The sequence below is a fragment of the Xenopus laevis genome, chromosome 8L, assembly GCF_017654675.1.
Source record: "Xenopus laevis strain J_2021 chromosome 8L, Xenopus_laevis_v10.1, whole genome shotgun sequence".
NCBI classification, from domain to species: domain Eukaryota; kingdom Metazoa; phylum Chordata; class Amphibia; order Anura; family Pipidae; genus Xenopus; species Xenopus laevis.
The window spans coordinates 6,948,004-6,972,315 of NC_054385.1; the positions used below are offsets into that span (position 1 = coordinate 6,948,004).

Here is a 24,312-nt window from a genome sequence, read left to right on the forward strand (position 1 = left end):
CCTCGGCCCGCTGTCATTCGTCACCCCTTTCCCCTTTTATTCAATTAAATTTTCATCAATTGGACCGGAGCAATGAGGACTGGCGCACAGGAAATTTAAAAAACGATTATATCTTCTACACAACCCCAGTGTTTCTGACCGGGTTGTGGGTGTGGTTGGGCAGCATGCCGCCCCCGAAAATCCTGCCACCCTAGGCCTGGCCTTGGTGGACTCTCCACAAATCAAGGCCTGATTGTATTTATCTCTTCATTTATTAATTTTTTTTTGAGTAGCACATATTTAAAATACTTCTTGTATTCAGATAATAGCAGATATTAACAACTTATGGAAAGGGAGGTTAGTATGGAAAATAGTTTGGCACACTCTTACAATGCAAATTATAACCTTATACTTGTTCTGCATTTTTTACCATTAAAATTGTGCTTTGCCCAGGTAATTCTATTCTATAAGCCAAAAATGTGTAAGTCTGCTTAAAATTCAGACAGGAGTGTAAAATTGTGAAAAAGTATTCAAATAGCAGAAATGTTGCACAATGTTCAGAATTTTTTTTTTTCTCTAGAAAATTAAATTTTTGTGATACAAATTTAAAAGAATGGATCTGCCCACTGACTCATTTATAGTCTTTCATAATTATCCCAACAATAAAGATAAAATCAAACCAATCACCATCATCAAATACCCTGTAAATTATGTCGGTTCACATTACGACACAAATCTGGTATTCAGATTTTTTTTCCTAATAAATGAACACCATAAAATATGGTGATCCAAATCATGGAAAAATCCTTAGCCACAAAACCCCAGGTCCCAAGCATTCTGAGCAAAAGATCCCATTTGTATGCTGTATATTTATTTGTATTTATAGTACATTAGTAAGGTGGGTACTTTTTTTCTCCTTAACAGCTTGATAAGTAGCAGGGCAATTCTGTATGTAAAGATGTTCCACCAATGTGTTGCTTCCTGGAACCATTACCCTACGCTCAGCACGATTGGCATAATTAAAGAGATGCAAAGCATAAGACTCATTGAAAGTTGGAATGGCTTTCCATACTTGAAAGAACTTCATCCAGTACTGACACTCAATTGGATAAAATCGTCGAGGATTTAAGAATGAGATGTTTCCACACTTGAGATCTTCATCACCCTTGAATGGAGGAATATCACAATAAAATTTCTTTAGGACTCGAGTGAAAAGGGCTGGTCCTTGATGTCCCCAGATTGCTCCATTATAATTCTTGACAAAGTCTTCCATGCATGTCCAAGTGAAGTCTCTATGAGAATCAAACCCAAAAACACCATTGCTGGAGATTCGAGAGCTCTCAGCAACTAGGAAGTTTCTTTCTGGAACAGGTTTTAATGATATGATATCAGTGTCCATATAAAGACCACCATATTTATACATCAGTGCCAACCTGGAGGCATCTGAACTGACATGAGACCAATGGATTTCATTCTTTGGATTAACCTGCAAATAGAATGAATATACACTTTAAAGGAATACAAGTACTACTCTATGATCGCTCATGTTTTTATATTTTACTTAATTTCGAGGTAATTAAGCTACAGTCATAGGGTAAGAGTTTATATTATTTAACATTAACGTTTAACATGCTAGCTATGTATGTAAATTTTAGCAGCATATGATATTGCTATTGTGATAGATCATGCTATTAGGAATTTGAAGGGGGTAGTTTAAAGACAGAACTCCATATGCCAAATAACATGTGGGTGGTAGCTTTCATTATTTGATGATAGTTGGCCAGGACACTCCAATAAACTAAAGAAGATGCTGTGATTTTAGTACATATAAGGATCAATGTAGAAGCTCCATCACAGCAACAATTCCAGCCTTTAAAGTTGTCAACAGCAGCTCACCATGTTTTGAGCTTGCTGGGGAGCAACTGGAGACTTCTTTGAAGGCACAGATCTACACTGCTAAACAGATGTGGTGGCTTCAGACCTGGTACATATGAAATTTTTTTTCAGAGTTTGGAGTCAACTGGTGGACTTTGAAAAATCAAATTCGACCTAATGCGCTATTCCTTCGATTCGAACTCGGCCAAATATGGACCTATTCGATCGAAAACGGACCTATTCAACCGAAAAAAACGTTAACTTAATTTCAATTGAATTTCAAAGTTTTTTCAATCCGAAGTTCGACCCTTGATAAATATGGCCCAAGGTGTAGCCTTCTTCAGAGGCTCCTGTTTGTCTCAAAAGGGGAAAACACTTCTTTCTTATTGCACAAAAAATTGACTTTTCTCAATTGTGGAAAAGTCATGCAACCCTTTCATGAAACTGTCAGTCAGTACAAACTACTCTCGTAAAAGCATATCTTTACAGATCTCTTACTGTAAAAAAAAAAAAAACACCTCTTAGATGTTAGCAATTACACAAATAAAGCATAAAGATGCATACCTTGTCATACCAAGGCAGAAGGGGTGTATCGGTAAGCAAATTCTCCATCCGGAGGGGGAAAAGGTAGATATTATTATAGGTTGCAAGGGTTGGGAAACTGTTCAGTGCTAGGGTGTGTTCTTCTACTGAGTTAATATCAGGTAACCCTTTCATGAAGAAAGCCACAGGCTTCTTGGGGTTAATACGGGCTGCAGATAAGACGTCATCAGGAGTAATCTTTGTATCAAATAAAAATGGTATGAACTTGACAACCGTCTTTCTGTTAGCAGCCTTATAGACAAAGCCAGAAACTGCCAGGCACAGTAAAATTGATAGTATCTTTACTTTTGTGGACATGACTTGTGGCGATCACACTGAAAAAGAGAACAGAACAATGTGTTGGCAAAGAAATGCAATGATTGATAGTATTTATTTTATACAAGTAATTACACTTCCCACCATTGTTTGTCAGGTATATACATTTTTTTGTTACACAATAAGTCCTGTTCCTGCAATGTGTAAATAGGGATTTCAACTGTTGTGGTTTAGAAAAAAATTTTTCCAAGAAAGATTTTTTTTAACACTGCCAAATTTATGAAAAATATATATATACAGTACCGGTATATTATATACTGTAACACAAAATGTATATTTATGGAAAACAATAGAAAAAGAAAAAAACATGTATTTTTTAAAAAAATTCAGAAAACTCGAATGCGTTAGGTTGACAAAATAATTAATAAATCTCAATGACAATTGTATTGTTTAATTGACTAATATACTGGCAAATTTTAAAAAAATATAATTAAAAATATATATAATATACTGTAATACAAAATGTATATTTATGGAAAAAATAGAAAAAGAAAAAAACATGTATTCTTTTAAAGATTTAGGAGACTCAATTGCAATAAGTTGACAAAATAATTACTAAATATCAACGAAAATCGTATTGTTTAATTGACTAATAAAAATGTGACATTTAAAAAAAAACCCTGGAAAAATAAAATAGATTTTATGAGTGTAGAAAATACACCACTCATTGAATTATATAGAAACTGGCCAGGTTTTAGTTGCTCAATTTGTTCATTAGCATTTTCAATTTCTAAATCTCATAAATTGACTTCAGAAAAAAGTTTAAAAATTTGAGATTGTGGGTTATTTTCACAATCTTAAATTTGAATAAATTTGCCCTTTAGTATACAACCACCAATAAGTATAGATTGTGTTGGCTATTTTCACACCATTTTACTACTCCGTGATCACATGAAAAAATTAAAGTGGGCTGGAAAATATTTTTAATACATTACCCATCTCATCTCCAGTAGAACAATTCTTACCACTTATGCTTCATTCCATTTTCCACCACTGCAAGCCCTTTCCTTGGGCATAAGGGCAGATGTATTATTTTTCTCATTTTCATTGTGTGATCATTTTTAAATTAATGAAATTTTTTATTAGAAGTTCCTACAGAGATCACAGTTTTTTTTTGTTTTTAATGCTTATAAAAAAATTGTGAACCGCAAAATGCAAATGTTAAAACTATTAAATTTTCCCCTTCCAGCTATTTTTTTTTTTTACTGAAAGAGATGGGCAATATACACCTGATATAAAGACAATTACCCTCTATCTAGTTCTGTGTGCAAATAAACAATTATATCCATGGCCTTGCTGAACTTAACTATGCCATAGTTTAATTAAAATTGTTGCATCTCTTTAAAGATTTTAACTTCATGTCAGATGACCATATGAATTAATCTTCCAAGAACCTGTTCTTTAACTAAGCAAATCTAGTACTAATTACCAAACTTGTCCACCATGGCCAGTCTGACATAAATGTAGTATCTATTAGATGGCCATCTTCCAATTGTTATTATCCATTCCTCTGGGAGAGCCAGAAATGAGGCTTGTATTGTAGCTCCAAGCCTGAAAGGAGAGTAGAGGAGCTGTAACCTGAACTACCGATGCCTAATTTATTAAGACACGTGGCAAAAAAATTGAAACTTTGCCACCAGAAGAATTTCGTCATGAATAAAAAATAATCCTTAAAATACTGGTATCTTTTCATTATAACCCATTAAACTGGTGTACTCAACAAATTGCAGTCTACCAAGACCTTCTTAATCTAACTCTAAGACGGTGGCATCTTCAGAGGACGATCCCCATGGACTATGTGCAGCTCATCTACCTCTACAATACTTACAGGATTTTTCCACCAACGTAGCCATTGGATTGGAGATATATGTGCAAGATGCAGCATATTTCATGTGGCTTTACCAGTGTAGCATAGCAGTTATTTTAGTATTTGTTACTGGATGATATGGCTTATTTAACAGTAGACTTCAATGAAACCTATGTAACAATTTAAAGCACAAGAAAGGTCCATTTGTTAGGCACCCTCCAATGAGCCAAAACCCTAAGCTTCTGCCCAAGGCCAATGCTCTTCTATAAAAAAAAATGCACCAGCCTGGGACATTTGCTGGGGAGTGTACCACTTCCATCTTTTTCATGTTCTTGGTATTCTTCATGTAGTGTTAGTGGGTACATGCACAGTAAGGAGCAAAGGTATCAAAATGTGAGATTAGAGTTAACAATAGAATAGTTCACTCACTTTCTTCATTCATTCTAAGGGATTTTTAGAAGAATATTTATCAATGGGTGAAAGTTTCCCATAGGAATGAAAAGTGTATGCATTTTTCAGTGGTTAGCTCTAATCTCACATAAATCTGCCTTTAAGACTGGCAAGCATTACATAATCCAAGACCAAACTGGTATTGAATTGGACTTTTCTTGATTGCTAAGTAGGATTAGGCCACCTGATTATACCTAGAATGTACCAGGTGACTGTACTAGCATTAGCTGCCAACTACATTCCACTCATTAGACAGTGCCTGGAACCAAAACAACAGCCTACTCAACCAAAATCTGACCAGAAATTTCCCAGATATTTATCAGACAGGTTTGAAATCCTGTTGGGAGATGAAAACACTGAGCTGTTGATATGGACTTCAAACCAAAAGATCAGCATAAAACCCTGTTTTAGTCAAACTGTTATCCCAGTTGGGAAAAGGGCTGATAAACAAGCAGATATTTCAGTGTATGTCCAGCTTTATATTCATAATGGTTAACTGCATTGTTCCTGTGGAATCACTTTGGAGAAACTGGATAATTGGATAACTGTTTTTTGTCACACTCAGGATTGATTTGTTGAATGTTCAAGACAGAGGCTACTGGAGAAAAGAGACCCTGTTGCCCTTCTAGCAACTGTAACCATGGAACCAGAATCTTAAATTAGATTTCTATAAGTTACCGAGCTCTCGTCAGACCTTCAAAATCAAACAGAATTTTCAGTCATGGATATTATTTCTATTGTAAACTATTTGCTTTGCATATTTGAATGTATTTCTGACGTGTTCAAGGAAATCATCCCAGTATCGGTTTCTGAATGTGATTGGAACACTGGGTAGGGGGCAGAATCAAATCTTTCAGGATCCTTTACTCTACTTTTCAGTCTCATCAATAAAAATGTGTATAACAATATATGACGCTCTCCCATGGTCACTCAAACATTCCATAATCTCTATATAAATGAGAAAAGATTTGTTTTTTTCGTGTTGACAGCACTGATGTGAAGGCAAGAATTTATAACACAAGATTTACTGTGTTTTTAAAAGAAACCTCAGATTTTAATGATTAAAACAGTCTGTAACACAGGGTTTGATTGAAAATGAATAACAAAGGTAACCAGTGACTATAAAATTCTTTTGTAGTTTCCACGAAGACAGTCTATTTTGCCTTTCTGTATTCATAGATATGACATAGATATGCCATTGCTTTTAAATGGAGAAATAACTTCTAGCTTAATATAGAAGTAAGGCTGAAATACTGCACATTATGTTTTTGGGTTCTGTGCCAGCCCAAGGCAACCACAACCATTTATAAGTAAAGAGCTCTGCCTCCAAATATTGTATGCCCCTAGTAGCACCCCATATTCTTGTTAGTTACCTGACTCCCAATATACAGTGTATATAGAATATATAAGCAACAATAAAGCCTGATTAGAATTTAATTCAGATGCACATTACATGGCTGCTCAGAAACCAGTGCAATTTGCATCAGAATTTAATATTAAGCACTGTAGCATAAGACAAACCTAATTTTCAGCTTGGTGATTTGGGTGGACCCATAAGCTTCTCCTCCTCAGCAAAAGCCCAGAGCTCACTGAGCATGCGCAGTGTCACTGACACACCTAACAAAATCCAAGATGGTGACCCCCTGGGCATAACCCTGAAGGCCTGGATTCATTACTCTGATAGTAATGCCAAATTTTTAGACTGCTGCAGTAAGTTCAATATATAAAATTCATATTTGTTTTTAGGGTTTAGTCCTCCTTTAGAGACATTTCTTTCCAATGAAATTTATTTGAGCCTGCAGTGCTACATTTTCCATTTCAAAGGAAAACTATACCCCCAAAATGAATATTTAACAAACAGATTATTATTATCTTACCAAACTGGAGTATAGATATAAGTAATCATTGCCATTTTACATCTCTTGTCTTGAACCACCATTTTGTGATGGTCTCTTTGCTGCCTCGGAGATCACCTGACCAGAAATACTACAACTCTAATTGTAACAGGAAGAAGTGTGGGCAGCAAAAGACAAAACTCTGTCTGTTAATTGGTTCATGTGGTTCAATCGTAGGATCCCAGGGGGCAGACCTTATTTTTTAAAATGGCAATTTTCTATCAAAGATACCCAATGGCACATACTATTGAAAAAGTAAATTATTAAGAAAACTGTTAATTTAAATGAAGCAGGGTTTTACATATGAGCTAGTTTATGCAATATCTTTTTAGAGAGACCTACAGTACATTGTTCGGGGGTATAGTTTTCCTTTAAATGTTTCAGAAATTGCTCAATAAAACTATGAACGCTGAAACCATCCATTAACTTATTTACACGAGATTACTCTTACAATTCTTTACTCTACTCTACTTTCTAAATCCTTTTATGACCCATAAAGCTGGGTCATAAAGATAAATTAAGCTCCAACCCTTGCTTCGCACATTCCCAGCACTGACACGGCCAAGAGAAACCTTTGAAATACTGTTGTTTAAAAATGTTTTTTTATAAGAAACATATTTTATCCATAAAATTACAGTAAAATACTGTAGGTTAAAACCACAATGGAATGAATACGGTAACAAATGATGCTATTATCCGCTATTATCACTTTGCTAATGTTATTATTGGATAATAAATTGCTGCTAAAAGTTGCAGCTGCTATTACATACAACCCAGGTATCTATTACCTTTCTGTTTCCCTCACTTTAACTCGCTATACTGTGCCCTGATTCTATTCAATTTTCTTTTATTTTCAAACGGTTTCTTTCTTGAACGAAGGACAATGAAAAATGGAATCACAAAGGCCGTGTACACTTTTTATGCATCTTTGTTTGTGGCATGTTTTTAAATTAAGGTTTATAACCCACAGCAAGCCATCAGGACAGGCCTGGACTGGGAATCAAAATAGGCCCTGCCATTCCAAGTACACAGAGGCCCAAACAGCCCCCCACCAGCCCAAACAGCCCCCTACCAGCCCACTATATGGTACCTTTCTATTGAACCATACAGCAGCCCCTCTGGCATTTGCCAGAACTCCCAGATTGCCAGTCCGGGCCTGCATCAGGAGTTTTCTTTCAAACATGTAACCTGTAAATGCACGTATTATGCTCCTATTGTAAGCTCTATTGGACAGGGACCTACTCCCTCTTGTCTCAACTCTTGGCTTTTAATCACCTTAACCTACACTAACCTAGGTGCCCATCGCCACCCTTAATCTTGTATAGAGCCTAATGCAGCAACACTTTATTCAAGGACTTAGTTGCAGGTCTTTGTGGTCCAAATGGAGCTAGGAGGTTTGTGGCCATGCTGCAAAAGGGCCAAAAGTATATTAACACTACAGGCAAAACCATGTAAGCACCCCTATAAAACTGTATGTTCTCAGATGGAACACTCACAGCTGAATTACTAACCATTCCAGAAAACAAAGTCAGTGCAAAAATAATTTGTTGTTATTACAGCAAAGCAAAATGGTGGTGAAAATGTTATGGTTTTGGCCTGTTTGCTGCATCAGCTCACCATCATACAACCTTATTTATTCCACTACTACATCAACCAATAAATGACTGACAAAAAAAAAGGAGGGTTCTGGAATGGCCATAGTCAAAGCTTGGATCTAAACTCCATTGAGGTGCTGTGGGGCAATGAAATGAGATGCAGAAAAAAGAAATGGAGTTTTCCGCACACCGATAGTGATTAAAATCCAAAATTTTTATTAGACGATAGTCATAGGCACACACAGCATCACGCTTGATGCGTTTCGGGCAACACGTCCTTAATAAGCATGAGGGGAACAGACATAGAATGAACTATATATAGGCCACAGCGACCTCTGTTGGAGGTATTTCAATAAAGGTAAATATATGCCCATATAAAGACAGGGAAAAAGGAAAAAAATACATTTAAAATATAAAAGACACACAGTGTATTTAGGTAAAATAAGAAATATCAAATCTAGTGTTGAGGCTATACTCTGTGCAAAAATAAATATTTTTACTTTTGTTATTTGTGTTTTGAGTATTTTTTAACTCTTTATTACGTTTTGTTCCTAAAAGGAGACTGTTCCTGCTGCTTGAACATGCCTTTTGATAAGCTGAATCGATCACTTCAATCAGATAGCCCCTTTCTGCTAATTTCTGTTTGAGTATGACTGATTGTTCTTCGAATATTTCAATAGTGGAAGAGTTACGTCTATATTGCAAAAATTGGCTGAAGGGAATACTCATTTTGGTATGTCTAGGGTGACAGCTGTCCGCCCTAAGAATGGTATTACCTGTGACTGGTTTTGTATACACTTTTGTTTCGATTTTTCCAGTTAGGGATATGCCCATTAATTTGACATCTAAGAATCCAATGCTGTCTAAATTGTGACTTGAAGTAAATTTCAAATTTAGTGAATTGGTGTTAAGATTTTCCACAAAGGTATTTAGGCTGTCAGTTTGACCACTCCAGATAAATAAACGATGAATAAAATGAGATGTGCATACCCCCAGAAACCCCCCAAACATTCTACAGCTGAAGGCCAGTGGAGTAGAAAAAACATATGTTTCCCAGTTTGTGTCTGACTGGATTGGTAGACGTTTATAAGAAACTCATACTTAAGGTTGTTTCTGCTTAAGGGGGCAATACCAGATATTAAGAGCAGAAGCTTTTATAACCCTAGTTTAGGACAAACATGATATTGGTAGACGTTTAAATTTCATTTACATTTCAGTAAATCCATTTATATTCACCTCAAGGTCATGCAGTATATTAATGGTCAACCCATGACTCTTCTATAATAATGTTACAGCAGTTCTTATAAGTACACAGTATATTCGCTTTAACATACAATTATTGGTGTGGCTTCATTGTCCACTTTCTTTAAAGAACCATAACCCCTAGTAACAGGTTATAGTAATATGATACATAAAACTGAGTCTTAAATCTATACACTGTTAAAAACATTTATGTATATGAGAAGTACTATTTGCAAATGAATATATATGTAAAATTAAACAATGTATTATACAATCAAAATTATACCACCAAATAAAGGAAGGAAATTCATTTGATTTCTCTCCAGCAGATCCTTCATGGCTTCACTCTGTATGAGCCCCCAGTCTCTCTTTGCCATTTACACTCTATGATCCCTTTTCTACTCTGTCCCCCCACATGCAGTCCTCCCAGTAGTATGTATGTGTCAAGTTTTATTTTAATCTTATCTATTTTTGTACCAGCATGGAAAAAATAGTTAAATTCCATAATCCACACTTGCAATACACAGTGCGATAACATTTTTGAGGGGTTGTTTGCTCTCGGGAAAACTCAAAGCAGTTGAACAAGTTCTAACAAACCCATAACCTTTTTGCAGACAATACCTTAATATCCTCATCCTAATATCTTATAGGTGAGTGTATTGGACCTCTTTTTCTGTCTCTGTGGTCACACCCTTGCAGCCGTCTCCTAATTCAGAAATGTTTTATTCAATGCAGTACCTTGATTTTTCTTCTCAAATCACGAATCGCTATAGTGATACTATTTGAGATATTATTGGTCAGATGGAAAGTTGTACTCAGACAGGGCTACAAGGATGTGACCACAGAGAAAGAAAAAGAGATCCAATACACTCACCCATAAGATATTAGGGTGAGGATATTAAGGTGTTGTCCACAAAACGGTTATGAAATATGCCCAGTGGAGGCAGAAACGGTAGTCAGATTTACATAATCTTATACTTTCTTTGTTACTGTTCTAATATGATTAAAAAATTTTTTAACAAAAACATATTTTTCCTTTTAAAAAAGTAAAAATTTTCACCATTCTTTGTGATGCAGTGTTTAACCTGCATAAGTAATACTGCATACATTTTAAAATATTTTTTCTTATAAATACATTTTCTCTCTCCTCTCTTAAACACACAAACATTTAACAGTACTTAATAGTGTTAAAAATATTAAATGTAAATTATACCAAATGAGATCAACTTTATGTTTTCATTTGCTTATTGTGAATAGGCAGTGCTAACAAATTAGATTTAATTTATATGCAAATAAGAAAGTGTATCAAAATACATTATTTAACAAATGTATTTACATGTAAATTTAATCTAATTTTCTAAACTCAAAAATAAATGAAAAATAACATGTTTAAATTCATGTTTGCATTACCTTATTTGTAAATAGGCAAATAAAAAGGAACAATTGTAATTTTTGATTTGCTTATTTGTAACTAGATCACATTTATACAGCTAAATGCAATCTTTAACAAATGTCTTACTTGCATATCAATTTCATCTATTTGCAAAACTCAACTTAAAATGAATGAAAGGTAAAAATTCTATTTGGCAATGCTACCAAAAGAAATCAGATTTATAAAATTAACAAATTTCTTGCTTGCATATCAATTTCATCTATTATCAAAACACAACTAAAAATTAATGAAAGGTCAAATTTATATTTGGCAATGCTACCAAAAGAGATCAAATTTATAAAATGAAATACACCCTTTAACAAATTTATGTTTGCATATCAATTTCAACTAATTTGCAAAACTTAAATAAAAATTAATGAAAAAGGAAGATCACGTGTATGTTTTCCTTAGCTGTAAAAAGGCAATGCTAGTATATGAGATCAAATTTAGAAAACTGAATACATTATTTAACAAATTTCTTCATTGAATATCAGTGCCATCTAGTTTACAAAACTTAAAAACTATTTAAAAAGATGAAATTCTTGTTTTCATTTGCTTATTTGTAAATAGGCAATTATTAAAAATAAAAACAGAATATGCTTTTGCTGCACTGAGAAAAATATTCACTAAAATATCTGATTTGACACAACATTAACAAATTAAGTAAATTGCAAGACAAAATATTATAGAATCATCTGTAACATGATCATACCTTTTTATTGGGTAAAATGTTGGATCACACAAGGAATGTCTGAAATATTCAAGGTGTTATGGTTTCCCCTTCATGTAGACTACACACGCACCTATTATCGATACTTATATATAAGGAGTACGATTGTACATCATTCTTGTGGGAGGTGCACTGTTTTCTCATACATATGTAGTGCAAACCAAGAGTTCAGAACACACATTGTCATTCAAAAGTTTCACATGGACTTCCTGATTTTTATAACTGCAATGGTGGAATTATCAAGAAGAATGAAAAAAGGTCACAAAGGAATGTATAAGTGGAGGCAAGAAGTTAAAACCAGTACATTTCATTCTTTCCATATGCTAACAAGTGCACCATAATTAGAATGCTGCACATTGTAGTTTTTTTTTTGTTTATTGATTGCTCTATAGAGTTTTCCAAAAAAATGGAAATTAACTTGGTTTCCTTTCTTCATTCTGCTTTGTGTGCGTTTGAAGAGTGGGTCTCCTCATTCCATTCATTGGGGTTCAAGAACACCAGAAAATATCCATTTTACTTCTCTGTGGAGACCACATTGTTCACCTTTGCCTTGCTGGTCAACCGTTATTTTTCACGATTATCATTACCTTTTGACATTGATCAGTACTACATTTTAGTACTGTGTGAAGGACAGGTTTTATAGGGAATATTGGGGTCTGTGGGAATTTGATGTGTACTGAGAAACCTATCAGGCCCTTTAAGAACATCTTGGTTTCCTAAGACAGGCATTTCCATCACATTTGCAATAAACTCACCTCTTTTGTGGGGGTTTTGTACATTAAGCATTGCAAACTCTTTTGGTGTAAAGGGGAGTTCATCATAAAATTTGACTATGTTGTAACACAGTGATATTTTGAAACAATTTGAAATTGGTCTTCCTTTTAAATTTGTTACGGCTTTGGAATAAGTTTGTTTATGTGTGAGTCGTCAGACTTCTGGTCCCTAGGGATTAACTATCCTATCAACCTGCCAACATTCTGAATTAGTGATGTGCGAATAAGGAAAAATCAACCCACAATACATTAACCCGCACCTGACCCTAACCTGCAAAATGTTGCCATTGTAGAACCTGTGCCCAATGCGTACCCACGCCCTCTCACTTTGTACACTACTTCTGTGCACGCCTCTGGTTACAAGAGGCAGGGCATCTTCGGGAGCAGTGGAGGAGTATACTTCCCCAGTGTGACCCGCACCCAAACATTTGGTTGGCCAAATTTCAACCTGAACCCGCCCAACCGGTGGTCACCCCGCACTTCACTAGTCTTAACATCACAATATGAATATTAAAGGTACTCAACAGAAAGGTACACAATAAAACAATTAATTAATTTCTAGACTCACAGCAGCTTTGTCAGATAGCATGTCCAGTTTCCATAGCCAAAAGAATATGCCAACGCATAAAAAATTAAAAAACGAGGATCAGTTGCTAAGTGGCTTAGAAAACGGCAAAATTTGTATATGAGTGAATTTCCTCTTTGATGCCTTCGCACTATATGCAATATGGATTGAGTCTTTAACATTTGGCACATGGTAAACTATATGATGTTGTCATGATGTTTTATAACAACCAGTGTCCAACTGAAATTTATCTGCATATAAATGCATCTTCATATTAATCTGGATCTGCATATTTCACTTGCTGACTCCTCAGACTCCTGGCGCAGCGATAGAAAAATCTTTGTAAGGCTCAGGATTCTGTGCCAGCTCTGCAGTTGTGCCATGTCATCTAAACTTCTGGGGCCATCTGTACGCTATATTTCCACTCATATCCATGGGCTGATGTGGGTTAAATTGCTCCATGGCTATGCAGTGTGTATAAAAGGTTCCTTGCTTGTAAAATATAAATCTGCTACCCATGAATGCTGGAGTTTGCAGAGCTTCCTTCATTACTTTGCTTGAGTCATCCAAAAGATGTTATAAAAGCCCCTCCAGTGCAGAATTCTTGTTCCTCTACCTGACTGTGGCAGAGAGAATTTCTTTGTCATTTAGTACAGAAGGCTCTGGTGACACAGCAGACACTTCTAGGCACAGCCTTCTCATTGTTAATAACTTACTAAAGTTGACTGTGCATAAAGCTTCTGAAACACTATTTTTAATTACCTTTCAGACAGAGGAAGTGCAAGGTATTTTCAGCATTTTGTTGCGTGCAGCAGCAGATCTGATGACTGAATTTGTTCTTCCCTATTCAAATCAAATCATACCGGTCTTTACTTGCAAATAGAGGAAGCAGACCCTGCAGCTGCAGGGGTCCCAGGAGGTATAGGGGCCCCATGAGGCCCTAATTCATACACAGTTTCAATAAATATTGGTAAAATATGTAATCCGCTAAACATTTTGCGGGCCTGAAAAAATATTTGCTGTGGGGCCCAGTAATATCTAGTTACCGGGTCCTAAGATTTATTTCAGTTTCCATAAATTTTATCCCCCAATTATTAACACACAGTGCAATATTAATTAAATCCCCTATCACAATCGTGGTATTGTTGACTTTTTAATCAACGTATGTGTCAGAATAAGCTTTCTCAAGATTGAGAAACTTATTGAGAAACGTATGTCAAAATAACCAAAAGGGAACACAATATTCAAATGCTAGTTATTAGTACCAGATAGTGGTGAATCTTCTGATCAAAAAAGTGTAAGTAATTAAAAAAAATGCAAAAAACAATTGTATTTTATTATTCACTTGTTTTTAGAAATTAAGAAATAACTGGAAACCTTTCTGAAATAAAATCAGTTTCAGCTGAAAACATAAAATGATTTATATAACTTTTTTTCAATTCTTTGCAGTATAATGACTTACTTGAGAAATGGAAGCCAACAATGCTTCTGACAGCTTTCCTGTTAATCCTGCCAAGGTGCAGAAAAAGAAATGATCACACAGACAAGACGGTTGTGATAAATCCGTCAGTATAATGACTTACTTGAGAAATGGTGTGAGAAGCCAGAGATTGTAAATGCTTCTGACAGTTTTACTGTTAATCCTGCCAAGGTTCAGAAAAATAAATGATCACACAGACAAGATGGTTGTGATAAATCCTCAGGATTGCATACTTTATCTGACTAAAGGTGGCCATACACGGAGAGATCCAATCGTTTGGCAATGTCGCCAAACGATCGGATCTCTCCCCGATATGCCCACCTTGAGGTCCCAACGATCGGATCCTAACGATGGCTAACGGGCGGTCGGATCACAGGGCTGCATCAACGAACAGATGCGGCCGCGATCTGACAGGATTTTTAGTCCCAATCAGAGATAAGGGAGGCAATTCCAATCACTCATTTTGCAACTCCCGTTCTTTTATACCATTTGGTACTTTACTCTGTCAAGCAAGCATGTTATGGATTAAAAATGTACAAACCTATATCAGTTGACTAAAACCTATATAAAGGTCAACACTGGTCTACACTAACAAACTATAAAAAAAATATAAGCTTAAAATAAAAAATTACAATTCTGTCAAGCAAGCATGTAATGGATTAAAAATTTACAAACCTATATCAGTTGACTAAAAACTATATAATGGTCAACACAGGTCTATAACAAAAAATATAAGCTTAAAATAAAAAAATTACATATTAATTATTATTATTTAGAGAACTGACTATTTTTATTACTTAGAATGTTACAGAAGAGAGCATATAGAGCTTTTACAGTGTGGACTTACCCATTTCTTGAACTACATAATCAGAAAGTGATACCATCCTGTGCAGTATGCAACATCTGGGGAAAATGTATGTATCCCAAGGGAAAACATTTAGGTTTCCTAAAAGAATGGGATTATTTTGCGGAGGATATGGCCCAGGAGCCAAACCAGTCTACTTTATGTATTTTTTATTATCATTTTAACTATGTTTGTTTACGGGTTATTTCAAAATTTAGTATACGTATACAACACATGCTGCTACTTTTCTAGCTTCCAAATTATTCCAAACAAAAAACAGGATTGCCTAACAACTGTCAACCCCCTGATTATAACTGTAATATAATATTTGACAAAGACCATAACGTATATCAATAGTAAACATACTGTATATGAAAATCATACTTAACCCAAAAGCAAATGTATTTTAAGAGATATGTATTTTTAATAAAAATACCAAGTTGTTATATAGATTGTTATATAGATTAACAAGTTTTACACAAGGAATTACAATTATATGTAAACTAGTAAGAATATTATTTTGCCAAACAGAATCCTTCCGCACACTATTAGTAAATCACTGGCACAACATAATTCATGATAATATAGAGCACTGGGAGGAACCAATTTTGCTATGGAATACCACAAAAGCAGTAATGAGAGGACACCTCATATCCCACACGGCCAAACTACATAGAGAGGAGCATACTAAATTCCACCAATTACTAATAGTGTAGTTAAACAAACACACAGAGACTATATAACCGCACCAACAGCAACTTCTAAGAACAAATATATGGAAGCTAAACAACTCCTTGAGACTTATACAACATCTAAAGCCAAAAAGAACCTAGAATATACTAAATACAAATTCTATAGATGGGGAACAAAACAGGGAAACTCTTAGCTGCCCTCATCAAACCCAGACCCAAAGCTAAACACATTCTTAAACTGCAAGCCTCGAACAACAGACTCCTGTACTCCTTGGGCTATCAAAACGACGCTTGAGGAATACTTTAAAGAAGTATACTCAGCAGACAACCCTCAGGATGAACTAATAAATCATATCTTACGTAAGGCCTCTTTATCAGAAATAACACAGACCCAAAGGGATATGCTTAATGCGCCCATAACAAACGAAGAAGTAACAACCATAATAAGAACTTTGGCCAACAACAAATCGCCAGGCCCAGATGGATACACTGCAGAGTACTATAAAATGTTGAGCCCATATGCCACTCGACTATTAACAAATGTATATAATACCATCTATCAAAAAGGGGACATCAACAAAGAACAAATTGAAGCATACACCACATTACTCCCCAAACCTCATAAGGATCCAACTCAATTGAACCCAATCTCCTTGTTAAATGTCGATCTAAAAATCGTAGCTCAACGACTTCAAACGTTATTACCTGATCTTCTCACGCATCACCAATTGGGGTTTGTACGCCATCGACACTCGACAAAGGGGATTCGAACAGCAATAGCAGCAACACTGATCTCTGCACAGCACCAACACACGAGAAATGTCCTTCTAAGCCTTGATGCGGAAAAGGCATTTGACAAAATACTATGGCCCTTCTTGTTCCAAATAATACGGTGTAGAAACCTAGGAGACAGCTTTGGAACGTATATACGCAACTTGTATATTAATGCCCAAACTAGGCTATTAATTAACGGAACAATAACGGATCCCATTAACATACACAGAGGTACGAGACAGGGCTGCCAACTTTCACCCTTGTTATTCAATTTAACGTTAGACCCCCTTCTAAGAATCCTTCAAGACATGGCGACTTTTCGAGGCATCAAAGTTGGAGATCATGAAACAAAAATCACGGCCTTTGCGGATGATCTCCTCCTATATATAGCGAATCCTAAACAAGCTTCCTCTCCACAATCCACCAATACAGGTTGGCCTCAGGATACTGCATCAATATAACCAAATCAGTGATTATGCCATTAGGAACAAAGGGGAAACCTCGATGGAGTAACAAATATAATCTAACATGGGCTAAAGACACAATTACATATCTGGGCATACAAATACCGAAAAGACGACATGAGTTGTACACCCGTAACATCACACGTAGTATAATGGAAATAACACAAGATATAAAAAACTGGCAAACCTATCACCTCTCAGCTATGGGGAGAGCGAATCTGTTTAAGATGGTGGCGTTCCCCAAACTTTTATATAAGCTACAGGGTCTCCCCCTACTAGTGCTTGACAGGGACATCCAAACTCTTTATAAAATTTTAGGAATTTCATATGGAATGGGAAAAAGGCTCGAAAACTCCAACAAAACACCATGAACGGGGGCCTCAACTTTCCCAATATTAAACAATACAACATGGCAGCCACAATGAGACACTTGAAAGACTGGATCCATAATTCAGACATATACACGAACACCTACCAAGAACAACAGTTCATCCCACAGACGAACCTGCTATATATTTTACACATGCATAGAGCGGAACTTACGACTAACATTACAGACAACCCCTTGTTATATTCCACCTGGCAGACTTGGAAAGAGTTGAGGAAACAGAATAGCTTAAATAGCAATCACTCACTATACCTACCTCTCTTATCTAATCCAGAATTCCAGAGTGGGTGGGCACTGACAATATATCAGGACTGGGGTAAATAAGGGGTGACAACAATACGCCAATTGACAAAGAATGACACCCGCAAGCCACTAACGTTCGTGCAACTGAAAGCCACATTTCCCTCCATACTACACAACGTGTTTGCCATTTTACAAGCTCAGACATATACCAGCAGGACTATACGACACATAACAGATAAAGATTGGGATAACGCATTGGACAGATTCCTTTTACGAACTAACTCCACTAGGGGAACTATATCACAGAACTACAAGTTTATGCAAGACAATATTGACTATGACAGCATACCCAAAGGACCTAAACAGTGGACAGTAGACATACCAGAATTAAACATAGAAGAGGTATTTAAAATGTATATGCAATCATGGCGTACCCTACCGTCTAGTATATATAGGGAAATGTTTCTGAACCTTATCTGACCCCGGAAATTCTTCATAAAATGCAGAGGAGGGAGAGTAGCAACTGCCCAAAATGTGAACAAACTGGAGCTAACCTTATACATTGTTTATGGTCCTGTCCATACATACATACTGGAATCAGACTACTATGCAAGTAGTCAATCTGGTGAATTTTGTCCCATTATCAGCAGCCTGGGCAATATGGGGCAAGATTCCGAGTACTCATACCAGAATCACACGGGGTGCAAAAAGGCTCTTATTAATCATCAGCAATAGCAAAAAAACGATATTACAAGTATGGATAACAAACACCCCCCCCACACTATTAAACTTTTCTTGGAAAAGTTAGTCAGAGTTTTTCACATGGACTGGATAGAAGCATCTTTGAATAAAAACGCAATTGTCAAAAGGTTTTTCGAAACTTGGGAAACGTTTATTGACATAAGTCCACAAACAGTAAAAATAAGGCTCCATGAATGTTTCCATTATACAGAGTGGAATTTCACGAGGACTATGAGTGGAGATCCTCCTATCAATATATGATTAAACACGTAATGAGACATAGGTGGGGCTTCCGGCATCACAGCTTTAGAGACAAGATGAGACCTACAAAGAGATAGAAAGAGTAGTTTAAATGATCATCATTCTTTTGTTTGTTGAAAAAAAAGAGGTTAATATGTTACTTACATTTACAAGTTTGCATACAGCAATGAGATTATCTATCTGACATTACGATGTGCATCTAACCCTCCATCTCAGAATGCACAAAGCCAACCTAGACAGAACAAAATATGACATGCATAAGATCTATCTGTTAATAATTTCTGTAAATGCTAATCACTGTCAATGCAATGCATACAACGTAAAGATGTACAAGATTAAAAAAAGAAAAGCATGTATGTGGAAATGGAAGATTTATATTGGAAATATTGCTCGAATAAAAAATGTCATTTAAAATTTTTTGAAATTAAAACAAAAAATTTGACAAAGTACAGTTATAATCAATCAGGACAATCCACCATAGCAATATTTTAGGGCATAGCACTGGAAGTTGAAGATCAAACATGCTGTCAGTGGTGTAAATAGATATTACTGGGCCCCCACAGCAAATTATTTTTCAGGCCCCCAAAATATCTAGAGGTTGGTGTGTTTTATAAATTTTCATTGAATTAGTGCCTCATGGGCCCCTATACCTCCTTGGCCCCCTGCATCCGCAGGGTCTGCTTCCTCTGTAGTCACACCCCAGCATGCTGTAATTGTACTGCCAGAAACTTTACAGAGTCTTTCAGTATTTCAAATGGTCATTGACAACATCCTCAAACATGGGTTCAGCTATCCAGTTCTTTTTCTGCTTGGGAAACATTATTTTAAATAATTCTTTACCAATATATAAAGTAGTCTTTCTTGGACTATCAATGCCTGCTTTCTTTGTACATTGTGATTATGTGACAAAGCTGCTAAGATGGTACGAGCAATCATTGGGTCCATTTTGAAAGACAATCATTTTTGGTTTAAAGCATACCATTTGCTATGAAAATTCTCAAGATCGGCGACGTGATAGAATTTCTCTACACGTGCCAGGTTTTCTAAAAATATTTATTATTTCAGTAAGTACTGAATGTGCTGATTGATTTGCATCAATTCAACAAGATTATTTATTTTCCTCTGGTGTGAATCGATGGGGCGGACATTACAGATTTGAGCACTCCACTGAAGATGACTAGTGATGGCACTAATCCAATTTGCTATATCATACATTTTTGCATGCAGACAGAAGTTTTTTATGTAAACTTACCAAAACCAAGTTGTTCAATGTGAAAGGCAACATTTTTTTTCGACATGACATCCATCATGCTATATGTGCAGAATTTGGCTGAATGACCGGGGCTATGGAATTGGCCAACACCAGCCAATACCATTAGTTTGCCCAACAAAGTTTTCACTTTCTTTTTTCAATTGATAATCTGTAGCTGGGAACACAAATTTATTCTAAATATTTGTAAAAAGTGAAATATATATATATATATATATATATATAGAATCTTGAATAGCTTAAAAATATAATGTTTCTTTTGATATGTTGCACCAGCTATTTCTACATTTCCAATTTAAGTGTTTCCAGATATCCATTAAAGAAATTCATGACCTTTTAACAAGACAGTTTAACCATACTGCCAATAAAGGAATAATCTCAACAATTTGAGCTTGACACAGTGGATCAATGTTGTGTAACATAGCATCCAAGTTCTTGTAAATAATCATTTTTTGCAGTATTTTTCTTGTGAAAAAACTGTATTTTGTTCATGATTGTCAATAACCGGGATGCTCCCACCAGGGAGATTGTCAGGATCTAGGAGGAAGCCCACTGTGGGATCAAAAGTCGCGTCCAAAGGGTTAATCAAAGGTTTAATTCCCCAGTCGTCATGGAAATAAACTCAGACTCCAGGGGTCTGTCATCAATGGTAGTGACACGAATGGGAGTAGACAATGGGAATAAGGGAACTTCCATATATTTGGCAAAGAGAGCGTCCATGAAGTTCCCAGCAGCTCCAGAATCAATGAAGGCTGAGCCGTCAATGGTCTTAGTGGCCAGATGAATCTGTAAAGGCAGAAGAAACCTGTGAGAGTTCTCTTGTGACTTAGGAGTAACACCCCCTACATGAGTCTTTCCAAGGTTACCTTGAAGAGGGGAACTCAGAGGCTTCACAGGACAGGAGTTGGCAAAATGAGATTGACCCCCACAGTAGAGACAAAGTCCAGCCATCTCCGGAGTTTCTCCTGTTCAGAGAGACGAGCTCTTCCGACTTGCATAGGTTCCTCCGGAGGAATAACAGAAGGCTGCTGGGGGGTAGGAGGTAATAGGGGTCTTTGAAAGCGAGGAGCCAGCATAGGTTGAAACATCTTGACTCGGTCCCTATCAGCTTGATGTTCTCTCTGACGGGTGTCCACCTTGACAGCCAAAGCAATGAGGTCTTCAACCTGCGTGGGTAATTCACGGGAGACCAGGTCATCTTTGAGGCGAAAAGAGAGACCATTGTAGAAGGCAGCATGATAGGCATCATTGTTCCAACGAGTCTCTGCAGCGAGAGTACGGAATTCAATGGCATATTCCGCTACACTACGACGATTCCCTTGGCGGATCTGGAACAGACGAGAAGCAGCGGTCGCCACTCAACCGGGAGCACCGAAAACCGTCCAGAATTCTTTCAGGAAGGCTTTAGCATCATCAATTAGAGGAGACTCCTTCTCCCAGTGGGGAAATGCCCATTCAAGCGCATTCCCCGCCGGGCGAGTGATCACGAAAACAACCTTAGCACCCTCAGAGTTAAATTCAGCAGGTTGCAGGGCGAACTGGATCTGGCACTGATTCACAAAACCACGACAGGCTTGAGGGTCGCCACTGTAGAGAGGCGGTGCAGGAATACGTGGACCAGAAGTGGAGGACTGTGTAGCCATGTCGGCAGCAACTGGCGTGAGAGTTGTCGGCATCAGCATGGATAATTTTTCCAAAATCATCTCCAGCATGTGTCCAACATAATTTTGCCGAGCTTCGTATGCCTCTATGCGAGTATGCAGACCTCAAAAGGCCCGGCCGAAATCTGGCTGAGCTTCCTCAATGGGATCCATGGCCCAAGTATAATGTCAAGGAACCGGGATGCTCCCACCAGGGAGATTGTCAGGCTCTAGGAGGAAGCCCACTGTGGGATCAAAAGTCGCGGTATCCAAAGGGTTAATCAAAGGATTATCAGAGTCCAGGGCAGGCAGATAACAAGCAAAATCCAAAGTCCAGGCAAGGGGTCAGGCAACAATCAGGAACAAGATACAGCCAAAAAATAGTTCACAGGAAACCCAGGAAACACACAGTAATGAATCCTATACTTGGGCGCCATTCTGGCGTCTAGGATGCGCTTTTATATTTGAATTTGGCGCCATAGTGACGTCACTGGAGCCGGCGTGTTTGCGCATGCATTGCGGCGCTGGCATTCCGGCCCGACTGGGCGCCGCCATTTTGGATTCTTCGGCGCCGGGAGCAGACGCGTTTCCTCGCGCTCCCAGCGGACTTGACAATGATTTTGTATAGTATCACTTTAAAAACTGTTTTCTTGAATTTCAAAAGCTGAATCTTTTGGCTTGGTGATTTGTTGGTGATGAGTGTGCAAATGATTCTATCAAATGTGTTGATTTTTCCCTTCTTATTGGTGAAATTATGGAATCTATTGTTGATCTCACTTATTTTGACCATTGGTTTTGCAGGAGTAGAAAAATACACAGGATAAAGGTTATCTTTTCAAATTTGTTGTACGTCAGCATGTATAAATCTCCAGTTTGAGAACTTTCATTTACTCTATTAAAAATTCTTTGGTTTGAGTGGAACAAGTTTTGCAGTTCCCCAAAGACATGCAGGAGGCATTAACCATATTAACCTTTGCCTGAGTTGCAACAAGTGCAACAATATTGATGGCTGTTCCTCTTCAACACTTCTTCTTTTAGAATAAGGAATTGTTGGTGGAGAAAGTGTGACAGTAATAACTGTAGTGACTGGTATATTTGAACTTGAAAAAAGGGAAACGAATGAAGCATTAGATTGCACCTAATCTTATGTTCACACAATTGTCAGAATGACAAGAAACATTGGAAAAGGCAAAAGAAAAAAGCCATGTGATATATACATTCCGACAATCGTATATGAGTATACAGTATTAATATCTGCATTTTTACACAAAGTTGCAATATAATAAACAAGTTGAAACATATCTTGGGTATATTTTAATGTGAACTAGAGTCGTCTTTGTAAATAAACTTTCAGGCCGAGGCCTTGAATTTTCATAAGATATACCCAAAGAAGAAAATGGAGGTGAGGGGGGGGGAAGAAAAAAGGGAGTGGAAAAGCCCTTGGCAGGTGAAGGTCAGTGAGTCCGCAATGAATCACGTTAAGTCGTATCCGCTCCATTATCCAATTGAGGCACATTTTCATTCACATCATGGGTTACAGTTATATATACGTACATGCCATTTAGACCAAACTTTCTCCCACCTATTTCGGCAACTTCCAACACTTGCAGTCATAAATTCCATCTCCTGCATGTCCTTTACCCTACGAACAATATCACTTAGCTTTGGAGAGGAGGGAGTTTTCCATAGAGAGGTAATTGCCAGCCTAGATGCTGTTAGAATAAAATTTGTGAGTCTTTGTTCTGCGGAAGTGTTGTCTGGCAGCAGCCTACCCACTAAAGTTGTGTATATATCCAGATGAATCTCCCTATGGAAGATCTTTGAGAGTAACTCCTCTACTTCTCGCCATAATGTTAAAATCTTAGGGCATTCCCACATTATGTGTTGTTGGAGAGGTACCTGGAAAAATACGATGGAGTTTTACAGGGGTATCATACCAGAAAAACATGTAAATACTCTCTTTTTGTCTAACACAAGTTGCACTTTTGTTAGCATTCTCCCAGATCTCCGACCAATCCTCCAAGGAGAGAGTGTCAGGGAGCCGGGAGGTCCCTCCAGGGAGGTAGTCAGGATCGAGGAGGAAGCCCTCTTGAGGGAGCAAAGTCAGGATCGAGGAGGAAGCCCTCTTGAGGGAGCAAGGTCTCGGTGTCCAAAGGGTTAATCAGAAGAGTAATCGGGATCCAGGCAAGAGTTCACAGGCAGGCAGAAATCAGCAAAGTCCAAAGTCCAGGCAAAGGGTCAGGATATCAATCAG

General features: G+C 37.0%; 1 protein-coding gene across 1 annotated transcript; it reads right to left on the reverse strand.

The window, feature by feature from the left end:
* Positions 1 to 268: 268 nt before the first annotated feature.
* On the reverse strand, positions 269 to 11,986 carry a4gnt.L (alpha-1,4-N-acetylglucosaminyltransferase L homeolog). Its single transcript, NM_001096156.1, is given in 3 exon segments — positions 269 to 1,465; positions 2,419 to 2,771; positions 11,906 to 11,986. Coding segments are annotated over 2 exon segments (942 nt in total). The 5' UTR covers positions 2,755 to 2,771; positions 11,906 to 11,986; the 3' UTR covers positions 269 to 859.
* Between the last annotated feature and the right edge of the window lie 12,326 nt (positions 11,987 to 24,312).